Genomic DNA, 17,476 nt, shown 5'->3' on the forward strand with positions numbered 1-17,476 from the left:
ACGAGAGCAGATGGAGAGAGAAAGACTTGCTGTCTTTGATGAGGACGTAGAAACTAAAGAAAGAGGGGAAAAAGATGGTATTTTGGAAGAAGCGTCAATTTTCTGCTGCTACTAAAGCTCGAACAGAAGCAGGGAAAGAGGACAGGACACAGGACATGCAGGGGACGAAAGGTGAGAGGACGACAGACTGTCCTAAAAACGCTGCTTTTCTCAGAGGGAGGCTGAGAAGATGGACGTCGGGGTCGCAGTGAAAGATTTTGGACGAGCGCTCTCCTTCAGAGCAGATTACCAAAGCAAATGTTTGGCTGGAAAAAGGACGGGAGGAGTGTGTGGGGGAGACGGAGAGCCGACATTTCAAACCACTCCTGTGTCTGCCCGCTGACCCCGACCTTTGACCCCCGGGTGGACGAGGGAGTCTCCCTGCGCGGAGCAACACGACAGGAGAATGTTAAGGATTAAATGTGCAGCATCACAAACGTGAAGTGGGAGTCGGCCTCACTCGTCACCTGTCTGAGAACAGCGTGTTTGCTCAGGTGTTGCTGTTATCTTTGCACTCGAGTCTTTTCGTGGGCAGAACCCTTGAAGAAAACATCCACCGGCCCCGATAATACCACAATACGCTTATTTCTTCCTGTCTGTCTTTCTGTTGGAGGTTATGCGTGCTGGTTTGGGAGCAGATGGGATTCCTATGCTTGCAAACAAATCCCAGTTGAGCCCAGGCTATGTGATCCTTCAGTCCGCCTTAAGAGAGAAAACCCATTAGGCTTTGTAATGGAGTCTGACTCCATTAAAGGATGCTGCGCTCCACTGAGCTCAGCGTGAGCGAAGACACACTGGGACGCATCGGCGTACACAAAAACACATGTGAGGGAGCGTGCATGCACACACGACACGCATGCACAGCTGCATGAGCGCACGCACACACACACACACACACACACAGACACACAGACACACACAGGCCCTGCTGTGCAGACTGGTGGCCATCATGACTGAAAGAAACTATTGATACAGAGCAAACACGGTCAGAGTGTGTGTGTGTGTGTGTGTGTGTGTGTGTGTGTGTGTGTGTGTGTGTGTGCGTGTGTGTGTGACCACCTGCACTAACACAAGGCCAGGTGGAGGAGGTTCTGTGGTCTGTGCAGGGACTTACCCTCCTCCTCTGTCTCCCACTGCCAAACCTCCACTTCCTCTTTCTAAAATGTTCTCTCCCTCTCTGCCTTCGCTCGTCTTAACCCTTTTCGTGTTTTCGTGTTTTCCTTCTCCTCCTCTCGTTATGAGTCAGGAGAGCTTTCAAGGTTTTCTTCCGATGTCTGTAGCTTTTAGAGAATATCTGAACAACGTTGCAGCTTCAGCGCGGTGGAGGAACCATCGTGATGGATCATCGTTTCATTTCTGGAGAAAAATCCAAAATCCTGTCCAAGAACATCGCGGCTCCGCACGAGGGTGAACTCAAAGTGAGCGCGAACGTGATGCAAAGATAGGAAATCTCCACCGACGTGCAGCTGAAACACAACAGTCGGCCTGTAAAGGTGTCTTTAGCACCTGCAGACGTCCTGCTCCTCTTCGCTTTCACACTCATCTCTTTGAAGGGCTTCCAAATCATCCATCTTCCCCCATGAGTGGATGAAAGTTTCTAGTCCTGTTATCTCCCTCCTCCTCCACACACACACACACACACACACACACACACACACACACACACACATCTTACACTGTACTCTGGCTGGATCTCGATGCTGGACAAGGTGCTGCTGCTCTGGGCCGAGTCCTTGGAGTCTTGTTCCATCAGCTCCAGACGGGGGGCCTCTGGGACGCCGCCGGACACGACAGCAGCCCCCCGAGGACCACGACCACACTGGCAGAGAGAGAGAGACAGAGGTTCATCGGAGAGAAAGGCATATTTGTCACAAAAGAGACTGAAAGACTTCTAAAGCTGTTTCTAACTGAGCTGACAGCGTTTCCATGCGCTCAGCTGTCATCACCCCTCACACCAGTGTTAAGTGTGTTCTTCAGCGTGTTGTCAGAGGCTCTCTTCACCCGAGGACAAGCACACACTCAAACGCACACTCGAACACACTCCGTCCACATCACCTCCTCCATTAATCACTGCAGTAATTTCTGTTGCTGCTCTTAACTTGTCGAAGCAGGAAATCAGTCAAGTCAATTTATGGAGGAGAAGTCGGACAGATGAGAGGACGACAGAAGACAGAGAGAGAGAGAGACATCAAGTTTGAACGGAAAAATCTTACACTCAGATTGTACTGAAGAGTGATGAAGTACACACTCTGCTACTTCTGTCACCTTCAAGTATACTTAAGTGTACTCGAGCAGTCCTTGTAGTACCACTTGAGTAATACTTGAGAATACTTGAGGTGTAAATAATATGCACAACTTTTTACTGAAGTGCACAAATCAGGATTCATGAGTACTCAAAACACACTCGCAGTACAATTGTATTATATCACCAATGTGTTTGAAATATACTTCAGTATACTTCAAATGAAGGGAACTTCAATGACGCATGCTAATGGTGTTTTACAAAGGCCTTAGAAATGAGTGTACTTTTCATAGGTACACTTTATTACTATTAAAAGGTTTTGTAATTTAGTACTTTTTTCAAGTACGCTTAAGTACAATTTATAATACATTTACAATAAAGTACTTTCAAATACCACTTAGTGCTGCAGAATTAGTGCATTCATTTTCAAGTAGAACTTAATGACACCTAGTTAGAAGTGAAGTGTTTAAAAGTAAAAGTCACACATACTTTAAATTAAGTGTCTTTATACTTCAGTTATATGTCTGATACACCACAGTGTACTACTCTCTGACCTTCGGTAACATAAAAAAGCTCTTGTGACGAGGTGGAAACGTTGTGTTGATGCAGAAAAGATGAAGTTTTTAAAAAATGTATTTAAAGGGACGATTTGTTTTGTCGTGTGGACGCAGCAGAGCAGCTTCTCCAACATCTGTTTGCTTCTGCACCACCAGAAAGCCCAAAAAATGTAAAAATAACAGCAGACAAAACCACCAGAGTTTGAGTGGAGGAAGCAAATACAGTTCATGAGAGTACGAGAGAAAAACAAGAGGCAGCAGCTGCTCTGAAAGCTGCTGAACGACGCCGCTGCCTCTCTGTCCTCTGCAGGGTTTTTACTGAACAGTGAACGAAGGAAAACTTTCTCCTGCTTGTGATTTGACATTTGGATGGAAACATAACCAGACAGGCAGAGTGAGGAGGCGTCGTACGAGCAACCGGCTCAGAGGAGGGCTGAGAGAAAAGAGGAAATAAAGGATGAATCCTTCTTTGTCTCGACAGGTCGGTCTGCTTCGAGTTTAAAGGACAGTTTGTGTGTTTTCACACCCTGGATCGACCTCGTCCTCGCTGCTCTGGACGCCCTCCTCTCCCTCACTTCACCAGGATGTGGGCAATGAAAACAGTCGAACCGGCTGAACTGTCAGCTATAATTTTCCACTGTGGAGCAAAACCGTGCACCAAAAACTACAGCAAGTCCGGAGGGTCAAAAGAGCATGTGTGTTTGTGGCTGTGCTGACATGTGGGTGAGCAGCAGGTCCCGAACTTTGAGGTTCACATTCGTTTGACCTTTGATGAATGAGATTCAGATTGAAACGAGGAGGAAATCTAGTTTTACATGTAAAACACACACACACGCACGCGCACACACACACACACACACACACACACACACACACACACACACACACACACACACACAGAGTGTCTGAGCAGCCAAATGGAAAAAAATCGCCTGGTTTAATGTTTTTAATCATTACACAAGTCTGAAGAATTAACACTGCATGGGGTAAAAACTGATGTGTGTGAGTGTGTGTGAGTGTGTGTGTGTGTGTGTGTGTGTGTGTGTGTGTGTGTGTGTGTGTGTGTGTGTGAGTGTGTGTGTGTGTGTTTACCAGTAACATGCTGTGCTCCTGTTTGCGGTTTTGTCTGCGAGGTTTGGTGTGTGCGTGCGGTGTCAGACCGGCCTGGAAGATGGTTCTGGGTCGAGGCGTCTGTCTCAAACCCAGCTGAGCGGCTCCTGAAGACTTGTCCTGGATGGACGGACACACACACACACACACACACACACAGAGTTTATATTTTTCCAAAGAAGCTTTATTAACACACACTCTCTCGCTGACGCACGACGTGTGTCTGTGGTCATACCTCGCTGTACGAGTCCCAGGTACTTTCTTCTTCTTCTGACTTCTTCCTGCTTCTCTTCCTGTTTCCTCTTGAACACTGGTTATCATCTGGGAGGAGAGACAGACAGAGAGACAGACAGACAGACAGACAGACAGAGAGAGAGACAGAGAGACAGAGAGACAGACAGAGAGACAGACAGACAGACAGAGACAGCAGCACATCAACAGACGGTTTGACAGATGGCAGAAAAGAAACTGGATATTTTCATGAGATGAAGTTCCGACAGAAAAACGCTGTCGTTCTGTTTCTGTAACACCTCGAACAGACGCGACAACCAGGCCGGTCACATGACTTTGGTCCAACTGATGTGTGTGTTTTATTTGCTGAAGACCAGACTGAAAACAAAAGACCCTTCACACACAGATGATCTGTGTGTTTTCTAGTAGAGAATCTTAAAGTTTGTGCAGAAAAACACTCTTCTCTCTCTCTCACTCATAATTAATAGGACATAATTCCTAATTTTCTGTATTACTTACAGTTTCTGAACAGTTTATCTCCTCACACAGTCGCTGATGTCAGCACTACAAAACTAGTGTAGAAAAACAACATTGATTCATAGTTTAAGTTAGAAATATGAAAAAATCTGCCTTTAAGTCCCGTCATGGTGTGTGTAACTGTTGAAAATCCTTCTCAGGTCATTACAGTCCCTGAAACAATACTGAGGACATGTCCTCTGTGTCCTAAATGGTGACTATGTCCCTGGAAATAACTGAAAACTACATGACAGTGGATAAAAAGTGCCTAATCTTTAACTCATAACCTTTTAAATTATTGTGTCACTGTCTAAATACTGAAGTCCTGTGTGTGTGACGTGTTACCCTGAGGCGAGGCAGCGTCTCCGTTCTGCTTGGGGCTGAAGGGGGAGGGTGGTTCAGCCGCGGTCAGAGGGCTGTTCTCATTGGTCAGCTCCACGCCACTGTCGTTCTCTGATAGGCCTTCAGCTGGAGGCGTGTCTCCGTTCACCGGCGCCTGAGGACAGAGGGAGGACGACCACAGGGAAGGTGAGCAAAAAGAGGACGGGCCTTTCCTGTGAAGCTGCTCGGATCATCGGATCGATGCATCGGGTTCACCGATACTGAGCTCCAGCACAAACCTGTGTCCATAAAAACTTAAAGTGAGACGTAAACTACGTCTCCCATGGTGCATTTCAGCGAGAAACAGCCAGACATGGTCCAATGCAGACCCAGCTCAGAGACAAACAGGCCACACACCTGGACTCAGCCTTCACCTGCCACCCCACCCAGAGCTGAGGATGATGACGGTGTGCTCGATGCGTCGGCTGCACATTCAGCACAGAGACAGCGAGACGACGCCAACGCTCAACATTCAGATAAAGTCTGTCCATTAAACATACACGATGCCTGCTGTTGTGTCTCATGGTATTCCTATAATCACACGCTATTAGCAGCAGCGTACATCATGCTAAGCTAAGTGTGGAACCTGGTGAATCTTTTCTGCACCGCTGGCTTCCAAGAACCTCTTGGATAATTTCCAGTATCCATGCGTTGGCTTATTGCAGCAGCTCGTACACACTTACTGCACATGACACCTTTTATCCATCACTGACCCAATAAACCAATAGTATTAGTCACCAGATCACCGATACTTGAAGGTTTTCTGCTCAAGAAATAACATCTGACACAGGCACTTTGTCAAGCCACAACTTGCAAGGGGGTATGACTAACACCTGAAACACTATAACATCAGGCTGTTGACCAGACAGAAAGTGTCACAATAAAGCCACTGTAGACAAGACAAATTACTTTACACCTGAAGCTCCACGGCATGAATACCTTTGGAACACGGAGCCAAACCTTCCTCTGCCGCAGGGCGTTGTTTCAATTAAGGAGAAACATTCTTGAACTGCTCTTGCAAAATGTGTGAAGATTACAAAATCAAACAGTAACCCCACAAAGACGACACATCTAAACAAATTAAGGAGACGTCAGGCGTGCCCAGCGGCACCTGACTCAACACAAACACTGCAGAAACCACACAAGAATAACAGCAGAAGAAGACTGTGAGGCGACCAGTCGCAGCGAGACACGTTTGGAGCGAGCGGCCGCTTTTCCAAAAGGGTCGTCGACGTAAAGAGAGATCGGCGAAGGGCCTGCAGGCGGCAGGAAAGCTCTCATTATTGCATCACATCATCTCTGACATCGTCGAAGGTGAAGGAGACCAGCCCGGTGTGTTTCTGCAGCACTCGACCGGATGGTTTTTAGCTTTCCATCGTTGAAAGGTGTGGATGCTACTCTGTGCTCTCCAGCCATATTTGGTCCTGCTACATGTGTGTCGGGTTGAGTGGCATCTAGGTGTGAGGTCGCAGATTGCGATCAACTGACTTTCCTCACCTCACCTTCTTGCACAGTGGCTTCTTAAAACATGAGAAACATGAAGGGCCTTCTCTAGAGCCGGTGTTTGGTTTGTCTGTTCTGGGCTGCTGTAGAAACACCTGTGCAGGAGCGACACTGTTAGCTTACACTTCAAAGGCTGTCTCACTTAAGCAAGCTAGTCTATGAGCAGGCCTGTCATCTTCACCGTGAGTTTATGACGCCTGAGATGGTGTTTTACTACACTTAGCAGTCGATGAAGAAGTAGATCTGAGTTCTAACTGCTGCTAAAACTACAATGTTAAATAAATAAGATAAAACATGTGAATAGGAGAGTTTAGATTTGTTAACGTCTGGGTTTTTTTCCTGTTTCCAGTTTTTGTGTCCAGATGTTGGCAAACTTTGGAATGAGAAAGCATTTTTTGTATGCTACAAATACAGCATGTAAACTCACAGGCTAAATATAAGTCACTGCGGGCCACTGGGGTGAATGAGTGCTCACATTAAAGTGGAAAAAGTGGGATTTTAGTCTCATACACGATGAGTCTGAAGCAGCTGTGCAGCAGATGGAAAACTGTGAGACTGTGCTGACTTTTCGAGGCACAGCTCCGCATATCTGAGGCTGTTTGTGATTGTTAAACGTCGTAAAACAGGGAATGCATGTGGTGTGTGAGTGCTCGCAACGCCAAATTTCCCCTATAATAGATGAACTCAGTGAACTTGTGCATTAAGTGTGTTCTCAAGATGGCTGAGAGTGACAACTGCCGACGGGGGAGAGGAGAGAGAGAGAGGCCGAGACAGAGAGAGAAATGACGAGAGGGTCAGCAAACAATCATCTGGAGACCGAGAACGTTTCTGTGACATCAAAACTTCTGACCCGACGGCAGCTCGAGACAAAAGGTCACAAACATCATGAGGGACCATGACAGCAAAACAGAAGACAGAAATCTGGCTCTGGATCAGTGTCACACAGACAGAAGGACCAGCAAACTGACCAACAGTCGTATTTTAGAATTTACAAACGAGACTTATTGACTGATGTTCACCTGCTTCACACCTATATTCACATTTTTGACCATCACCATATATTTTTGATGCGGATCCGTTAAATTAGCTTGAACACTCTGCAGTCAATTCATCAGCTGGGCTTAACTGACCAACACATCACCACCGGCAGAGTGAACACGCTGCTTCCAGAAACTCTTCCGTTAACACTTAAAAAATACAGTTTATTTTATTTTACTTCCAAAAGTGAGAAACACTCATCACATTTCACCTGATGTCTGTCACTCAAATCCATCAACCTTTAATCTTTCTGTTAGATAACTCAACTGAATTCAGAATTAATCATTAATGCAAACTATTTCCTTTCATTGCTGCATGAACAGACACGTATGAAACACCTGCTGCATTGGATCGATGTGTTGAACACATCAGGAAACAGACCAGTGACCTCCCAACTCCTGAGAACCTCATCCACCTGCATGAAGCCTGAAGGCTGAATCACAGTGTGTCTTTCTGTCATATTTCAGGAAAGGAGGAGACACAGCAGACGAGGGTGAAGAGAGACGTGATGTGAAACGGCTCTGAATGAAAAGAGGTGAACGGAGGTGAAGAGTGACTGCAGAGCGAGGACGATGGAAGTCTGGTGAACGGGAGGAACGAGTGGTGAAAGAGGGAGAGGAGAGAGGAGCAGCTGGTGGAGGAGCCAGCACAGATGTTTACTCTGCAGTGTAAAGGAGGAATCTGTCCATCTGTCCCGCCAGGCTGGAGCTGCTGGGAGTCTGAGCCTGTGAGATGACATCAGGGGTGTCAGCGCGGCCTCAGGCCACATGGAGCTCATTCATCAATGTGCAGATATTCTTTCCAATTTCAGCTTTTTAAATCACTCACACTTAATTATCGGCTTTAATTGAGGACGTTTTTCAGTCTATACAAGCTGCACACGTCCATTCGTGAGCCTTAAATTTGAGAGTTTCCTCTCACGAGCTGTGAAAAATGAAAATGGACATTGTCCAGGACGTGACCTCCACGTCCTCCCTGATACCTCACAGTCCTGAATGAAGCAGCACAGCTGGAGGAAATGTGACTCCCTGCAGCGCAGCTGTTCGTCAGCGGCCTCAGCTGCCACAGCACACTCCTGTAACACTAACTAACACAGTGAAACACAAGCTCTGACGTAAGAACGCACACAACGACCTCCGGGCTCATTTCAGTCACTTCCTGTTTCACCTTCATGTAGCTCCACACATTCACACCTGGCAGCCGCTCAGCGAAAGCAAAAGACTGCTGGTGTTAACGCCACTGCTGCTGTGTGCACTCCGCTGACCACAGGCGAACAGTCCACAGGTCGGACAGACAATATGACTCTGGAGGACAGTGTGGGACAGATAATAAACCAAGAAAACCAGTTGATTATTTATGCATTAGCCTTCATTAGTCGCGTTTCCATCAACAGAATTTAAATCATAATATAATGCAGAAATATTATCATAATGTCATAAACTTCTGCTTGTTAATTTCAGTTGGTTTGGTTTGTTATCCCGGCTGTGGCCCCTTGACTGACAGGTAAGACCAACCAATTACTCTGCAGTGAGTGAGTGCACTATGCAGCTAAGAGAGAAAGAAAACCACAAAACGAGCTCTGGCTCCTGTTTTGATTCAGCTCAGTTAGAAGCAAACTTCAGAAGGTCAAACGTCGCCTGAACGTGTCGAACGACGGGTCAAAACTCTGCAGAGTTCCTTTGTTCACCGGGTTGTGCGTAAGGGTGTTGAACATAAACTTCTTTTGTATGCGGATGACATGTTTTTGTTTATAACTGATCCTGCGTCTAGCACGTCATCTATTTTGTCTATTCTGGACAATTTTAGCTCCTTCTCAGGTTATTAATTAAATCTTCGTCACCCGCACGCTGCCCAGCCTGTTTACAGTTAACTTTGAGCCCCTTATCTCTAAGACTGACTTTGACAGATGCAGCAGTTTGCCACTTTAAACACAGTAAAAATGAATGTCCTACCCAAATTTCTTTTTTTTTTGTTTCAAAATATTCCACTTTTACTCTCTCAAAAGTTTTTCAAAACACTTGACCAGTTAATAACTCCTTTATATGGGGAGGGAAGGTTCCAAGAATTTCTAAAACTCTGCTTCAGAGGTGCAAAATCGGTGGTGGCATAGCATTACCCGACTTTTGATGTTATTATTGGGCTGCCCATATTCACAAGGCTCTTACCTCATCCTCCCTCTCTGCTTTGTTGTTATCCTCCAGGCCACTAAAAATGAGCTATTACACAGACAATCCTGCTGTCTTCCATACACTAAAAATTTGGCAACAGTTTAGATGTCACTTTAAGTTTTTATCTGCATCAATTCAGGCCTCAATACACAATAATCACTCATTTCCCCCTTCACTGTTAGACTCAACGTTCTTGCAGTGGTACGGAAAAGGTATAAAGAATTTTCAAGATTTCTATGTAGATGGGGTATTTTCTACCTTTTCTTCTTTGTCATCTTCATATGAGTCACATCTTTTCAGATATTTTCAAATTAGGAAATATATTTCCTCCACCTTTCCTAACTTCCCTTGACTTCCTCCTAAACCTCCATGGACTGATGTGCTTCCTTTGAATATACATCAAAAATCATTCATTTCCAAAATTTACAACTATCTTGTCTCATTCAAAGATGGCGGTACTATTAATGCCAAGGCTAGGTGGGAACAGGAGCTGGGAACAGAGATAAGTGAGGGATGCTGGGAGGCAGCCATTAATAGAGTTCAAGCTACTACTACATGTGCTAGGCTCAGCCTGGTACAACTCAAAGTACTGCACAGGGCTCATCTCCAAATCTAGGCTTTCAGTTCTATGTCCAAACGTTTTAGATATCTGTAGCAGATGCCAAAATACTCCCTGCAACCTCAGCCACAAGTTTTTCCTGTCCAGAGTTGCATGGCTGTTGGAATGGATATTTCAAAACTACGTCTACAGTGCTTGGTCTCAATTTGCAACCATGTGATCATGTTGCCATCGTTGGTGTCCCTCCCGAAACGGTTCTAAATGCTTTAAATGCTAAACAGACAAACTCATATAAATAATAATAATAATACTACATCTCTCATAGCTCGACGTACAATACTGTCACATTGGAACTCTCCTAAGAGTCCGTCCTTCTCCCAGTGGCTTAGGAAGGTCATGTTTTTCCTTAAATTAGAGAAAATCAAGTACACTGTCAGGGGCTCCACGGGGAATTTTTCATATCCCATTTTAATGCCACGCACCGCTCACCTTCCGACTAATCAGAGCACTACCAGAGTAAATAGTTAATGTTTTATTCCGTACCTAATGGCATCTACCACCTTCACAGTGAGGCACAAAATGTGTGTGTGTGTGTGTGTGTGTGTGTGTGTGTGTGTGTGTACATTTGTGTGTGTCTGTTTGGGTTTAGGGTTTAGGTGGGTGCTTCCGGGGTTTATAAGGTACCATCTTGAGGTCTGGGATCATAAGGCACTATCTCTGTTCGTTTAGAAACACAATTTGCACGACAGTCAAATATATATTTAGAGCAATGTCTATTTAACATTGATTAATGTGCATTTGTACATTATTTTTCTTACTATTGTACCAAAATACTTTAATACTTGTATTTGTATTTGTACAAGGAAATTGTTGATTACTGTCTTATGTATGCCTGGATGTTACACCCCACTGTTCCAAATAAAAGTTTAAAAGGAAAAAAAAAAAAAAAATTCTGCACAGTCGGACGTTTTAAGCTCCGGTTTGTTCCCGTCTGAAGCCACTCGATGCCTTTTATTCAGTATCAGAACCAGGAAAAGACCTGTGGGTCTTTCTTTTGCCTGCTAAAACTTCTTTCTGTGGTTGTTTCTTCACGTTTGCTGCTGGAGGTCAAAGGCGGCTCAGCTTCAGGTCTCTGCCACAGACTTCGTCTCGCTGTAAAGTTTGTCCACTGTTTCCAAAACAATGGACAAACTTATCTGGTAAAAGTCTAAAAGTCTTTTTCTTATCGATCGCCAGAGCCGCAGCAGCCGGCGGACGAGATTTATGGCCCTCACTGCGTCCTCCTCCATGTGCCAGGCAGGCACATGGAGGAGGACGCACAAATCAAATCATAATCATAATCTGTGGAACCAGCTGGAACCAGCTCTGATGAAACATCTGATTAACAAACTGACAAAAAATAAGTAGGCAAATGTTGGTTTGTTGGTACCATAAAAACACAAATGAACAGCAGTAACAAGCAGGTGAAAAGGTCCCGTCGACCTGCTCGGATTATCTCTTATTAAATGTCTAGCAGTGAAACACACAGTCTCACGTTCCTGCCTCTGCAGGTCATTTGATATCCCTGCAGACTGCTTGTATGGAAGCTTGAGCACACGCCTACAAAAGCTTTTTACCTTTAAATGCTGACAAGCTGCTCAGATTTGTTCACGCCACGAGAGGCGGCGCTGCAGAGTCCTCCAGGTCAACACGTGTTATCTGTTTCTAACCATCAATAAACCCAACAGGAAACAGTTTTACACACTGCAGGGTGTGTGTGTGTGTGTGTGTGTGTGTGTGTGTGTGTGTGAGTGTGACACACACCTCGGGTCCCTCCACCTAACAGCAGCACGCACATTTCTGCCTGTTTCTACTCAAACTGATCACACAGGAGAGAACGAGGCTGGACGGAGAACAGCTCTCAACGGGACGCGGTGGCTTTAACTTCCTGTACCCTAACCTAACCCTCCTCCACGGGCTGCCTAGCCGACACATATAACCCATAAATGAGCGAATTCAAATTTTTACACTTCAGCTTTTCTACATATTAAACAAACAAGATATAACATGTTGATTGCTGAGCTTCAGAGGTGATGGGATGTGGATTTTGTTACTGTTGGACAGAACCAGGTTAGCCGTTTCCCCCTGCTTGCAGTCTTTGTGCTAAGCTAAGCTAAGCTAAGCTAAGCTAAGCTAAGCTTGCTGGCTGCAGCTTCATATCTACCCTGCAGACATGAGAATGGACTCAATCTTTTAACTCTATTCAAGACAGCAAACAAGCGAAATGTTTCTTTTAAATACAGCCAACGTTTTAATAAACGTGGAGGAAGAACGACAACTTGATCCTTTTCCCTCTCTGTGAGTTAATGTAACTAAGTTTTACATGAATTTTATGTGATTTGCTCAAACCAGACTGATGTAAACAAACTGAATTTCATCATTTCAACAATAAAAAATTCAGTTTGGACTGTCGCACAGAAACAAAACCCTCCTCCTCACCCTCCTCCTCTACCTCACCTCGACTCTCTGTTACGCCCCCTCTCTTATTCTCTCTTTTCAGCTCAATTTGTTTGAATCTTTACTCCTCTCTCTCTCTCTCTCTCTCTCTCTCTCTCTCTCTCTCTGTGAGGGAAAGACCAAACCAGGACGTCTTTTGTCAAAGAAGAGGGAAAAACTCCTGTAAGTCCAGGACAAAAGGAGCGGGCGGAGGCTTTGTGGCTACACGTTCTTGGAGAGTAAAAGCTGCAGAAACAATAGAAACACGTTGAAATGGAGTTTGTTTCATGATGGTGTTGGTCAGACACGTCCTTTCGTCTTAAGTCTCAGCAGCGTTTGTCCCCTCAGCTTTCTGCCAGCATGACAGCGTCACTCAACGTGCTGTTTGAAACGTTCAATTAACTCCTCTAGTTTCAGACGTGAACACAAAATGGGATTCGATGTCATCCAGGTAACTTAACCTGCTTTCTTGGATATCCATCACTCCTTCCTCCTCCTCCTCCTCCTCCTCCTTTCCCAGTCTTTGAAACGTGTTGCTGCATCAGATTCACAATCAGCAGATATTTACAGAAATCAATGAAGCTGACTTTGTGCTGTTTTCAGGTCAGTTTATGTCCCTTTTTGGAATCGGGGCTGTAGTACAAACACTGCAACTGCTACCACTGCTGCTGTGTCGATGTGTGGAGCATGGCTCTGTCCAGCTCATGCGCCCTGCACTCTGTACGACTGTGTGTGAAGCAGGGTGTGAAGCCTTACACCGTGCAGCGTTCATCCACCTACGTCACACACACATTCCACGCGGAGCAGCAGTCTGCCCTGCGGCGCTCCGACGGCGCTGTCAAAACCTTTTAGCAATGCCTAAATGATTAGTAACGCAGGTCTCTGGCTAACACTGAGCAGCTCCATGCTAAATGGTCACCTGAGGGGGTTTCAGGCTGTCAGTCTTCTGTCATCTTCTGAAGAGAAACTTGCAGTAAAAAGTGTCAAATATGTTTTAAACTGGTGCCTCTGGTCATTCTGTCAGTGATGCCACAAACTGAGGAGTTTCAGCCTTCTTTTCTGACCCCACCCATTCATCTCTGCTACGCCCAACCACAACCAAACCTGAGGGCGCTGAAACAGAAAGACCAGTGGCCACATGTCACCGAGTTCACTGCATTTATTCACTGGTTTGTCAGCATTTCTTCAGTGGCCTGTTATCTAGATTTTGTGTGTTTCTGCTCAATCTAAGAAAATCTAATTGACAAGGGCGATTTGCACAGTTACTGTCCAACAGAGTGACTCTGAGGCAAGCGCTGGGACACCAAAGCTCATGCTTAGATGTCAGATTCAGGACTCGTTCCGTCCAAACCAAAGTTTTATTTACTTTCATTTACCTGCAGACAGCTTTCACGTTCAGGCTGTGTTTGTCTGCCCTCGGGCTGCTGCTGCTGGACCTAAGAATGTGTGACTCCAAGGATCGTCTTCCAAACTCAGGCCTAAATTTATGTCTGACCCCAAACCATCCCAGGGGCGAAACACCTTTCCACAAAATCCAAACTCCAGTGAAGACAAACAACTTCCCAAATTGCTGCCTGTGATTGTAAACCAATCCACAGAATGAGCGAGAGGCTCAGCCAAAGCCAACACCAGCGTTTCCAAGCTCTTCTTCTGAGCCATCTTTCATTAAATGAGATTAAACTTGTTATCTACCACAGCAGAATAACATCTCCTGTAATCATCTGTAACATTTAGACGGCTGGTTCCATCTTGAATCCAGCCCAACATGCTGTAACACCAGATTTGCTAAGATCAGGGTGGAATAAATCCCTTAACACGTCGTCCATTTATCATCAGTAGATAAACATCCAACATTCATGCAGATGTTTGAGCTTTAAATGGAAACTCCTAACAGCTGTGAGGCAGTGAGTGAGTTAAACTGGTTCAAAGCTGCAAAAGGGATTCATGAATTGAGTTCAATTTAGTGGCAGTTCTGGAGCTTTCGGTCACATCACATGATCTCTATCTGAGTTTGAACAGCTGCTCAAATTGTGACGTTTGAATTTCCACTTCTTCCTGAGCATCACGAGGAGGCTGAAGCTCAAAGTTCAAGTGATATGAGGAGAAGCTCCAGAAGAGTTCCTAAAAAGACGTCAAGGTGAAGCTTTCTCCTCTGCGGTTTCTTCTTCATTGCTAATAATCCTGCATGTTGGTACGTTCACACACGCGTCAGGCGACCTCCCTCGCCACCACCTGAGCAGGTAGAGAAGCGCTGCTGCACTCCTGACACAGGAAGCGCACTGGATAAAACGGATTGTGTCACTTTAACTGAAAACTTTAGTGACAAGTAATTACCCGCCTGCCGTTACGCTGTCTAAACTTGAAGCGAATACCTGCAGACTGCAGTCGTCACATCACAGGTGATCAGACGGCAGCTGAGCCAGTTAACATGGAGACACGCAAACAATAAACAGAGGAGAGGGATTAAAGCGGCGATGACAAGAAGAAAATGAAGACAGATGGAGTGAAGGAGAGGCCAAACGAGCAAAAGAGGAAGAGGAGATGTGAGAAGAGACGAGAGACGGGAAGAAAGAAAAGCAGAAGGTGGAGGGAAGGAAGTGTCCTTCGCACACGGAGTGATATACGAGACTGAGAAAGAGGAAGAGGCAGCAACGGACGACAGGAGCCCCCCATTCAGTGTGTGTGTGTGAGCGTGTGTGTGCGCCTGTTAGGAAAGTGTGAAAGTGAAAGTGTGTGTGTGGGTACATGTGAAACAAAGTGTGTGTACAGATTGTGAAAGTTTCTGCAGAGTGTTAATCGAGAAATGTGTGTGTGTGTGTGTGTGTGTGTGTGTGTGTGTGTGTGTGTCTTCTATAAATCCTTGACCCATTTTCAGGGCATATAAAGACGCCAGTGTGCTCCCGTCATGTCCTCCATCCTTGCTTGAATCCTTCTTTTCTCGCCTCCTTCCTTGCTTCATCTCCTTCCTCCCTCTCTCCTTTGCCGCCTCCATCCTTCTACTATCCCGCATTTCCCATTTCCTCTTTGTGTAGATGCAGCTGTGCTGTGTGTGTGTGTGTGTGTGTGTGTATGTGTGTGTGGCACACGCATACACCGTTACAGCCAACATGCATTCTCAATTAGACTCATATAACATGCTGGCACTCTTGTCCGGGCATCTGCCTTGGCATTGATACACACACTCTTTTAAACCACGGCTGACTCAGAGAGGTTCAGGGAGTGGTTGTATGAGTGTGTGTGTGTGTGTGTGTGTGTGTGTGTGTGTGTTAATGAGAAGGCTGTGGTTTTTGTAAATGATTTGGCTTTATCTCCCTCATTACCATATACACAAAGGAAAGGGTACACTGTGGCTGTCGTGGCTGCTGTGATACGTGCGTGTGTGTGTGTGCGTGCGTGTTTTTGTGCGTGACTCACAGTGGCGGTCATGTTGTTGCTCTCCTCCATGATAGCAGCAGAGTACTTGTTGGAAGGCATCGCTGTAGCGGTCGACTGGTCCAGTGGTTGTCCTGACTCCTTTTCAAACCTGGACGAGACACAAACCAGGAAACACTCAGAGCTGTGGATCATCAGCACAGACGGCATCACAGCATCAGCTCTAATCTGTGCATTAGAAACTTTATTGCTCATTCAGCCAAGAATATGGATTAAATATGATATTTAGTTCAGATGATATGACTGAGACTTGTTTGTAATGAGCTAACCGGAGAGGAGCAGCACTGCGGAGACGTCTGGAGTTACAAAGCAACTTTATCGAGAAAAAGAGGAAACATAAAGTGCAACGAGACGCAGGTTCCAGCACAAAAGTCGGATGCCTGTTCAACACCCCGACCCTCGCAGCAAAAAGGAGGCCCTGCTTCCTGAACAGGCACCAACGTTAAAGACGTCCCGAGGTGAAGAACCTTCAGACATGAGCGTAAGTCCACTCTGCTGCTGCAAACAAAGCTAACTTCTCTGCTAACTCTCCAGAGCTGAGCTACCATGATGGAGCCTGCAGCACGAGTCCAGCAGAGAGGATCAACCAGGCAGCGCTGAAGGTCAGGGGGAAGAAAGAAGCAGGAAATCAACGTATAATTATCCCAATATCACACTGAAAACAAGACAGACCTGATGATGATGCACAGGAGTGAATTAGCTTCACCCAAAGAGCAGCAGACAGAGAAGACATGAAATAATATAATAGAAGAGTTGCCAAATTCAGACCACATGATCATCATTAAGCAGCTGGACGCAGTGAGGACTGAGGACGTGAAGCCTCTTTTAGTCCACTTCCTGGACTTGTTACACCTTCACCCTGAAGAAGAGAGTCCACGTTCAGACCTCAGAGGCTGCAGTGGGTCTGAACTGGTCCCCAGTTATCACTTTCTAATGTTCTACAGCCTTTAGCACATCAGAGCATCTTCAACGGCCATCTTTGTCTTTTCTCCTCAGACGTGAAGATGAAATATGACCAACTTTAACAGGATCTACAAACACAAATGAAAGTAGCTTCTGTCTCAAATTTCTTTATGATGAAAGTTTGTGAAGACGCTTTATGGCCGCTGCTCAGAAGCAGAGAGACAGAGAACAAAGAAGAAGAAGAAGAAGAAGAAGAAGAAGAAGAAGAAGAAGAGAAAGAAAGAGAAAAGGCTGGGACGGGAGAGGACGACGCTGGCCTCTC

At 45.6% G+C, this 17,476-nt stretch overlaps 1 protein-coding gene across 2 annotated transcripts in view; it reads right to left on the reverse strand.

The window, feature by feature from the left end:
* Positions 1 to 17,476, reverse strand: part of LOC143327504 (DNA (cytosine-5)-methyltransferase 3B-like) — a 37,506-nt gene that overhangs the window by 14,711 nt on the left and 5,319 nt on the right. For both annotated transcript variants that reach the window (XM_076741874.1, XM_076741875.1), the window contains exons 2-6: positions 16,234 to 16,342; positions 5,041 to 5,191; positions 4,184 to 4,269; positions 3,931 to 4,068; positions 1,715 to 1,858 (exon numbers count right to left, since the gene is read on the reverse strand). In XM_076741874.1, coding sequence (XP_076597989.1) covers positions 1,715 to 1,858; positions 3,931 to 4,068; positions 4,184 to 4,269; positions 5,041 to 5,191; positions 16,234 to 16,342 — 628 coding nt within the window. The remainder of the gene's footprint in view (positions 1 to 1,714; positions 1,859 to 3,930; positions 4,069 to 4,183; positions 4,270 to 5,040; positions 5,192 to 16,233; positions 16,343 to 17,476) is intronic.

This window comes from Chaetodon auriga, chromosome 10 (assembly GCF_051107435.1).
Source record: "Chaetodon auriga isolate fChaAug3 chromosome 10, fChaAug3.hap1, whole genome shotgun sequence".
NCBI lineage: Eukaryota > Metazoa > Chordata > Actinopteri > Chaetodontiformes > Chaetodontidae > Chaetodon > Chaetodon auriga.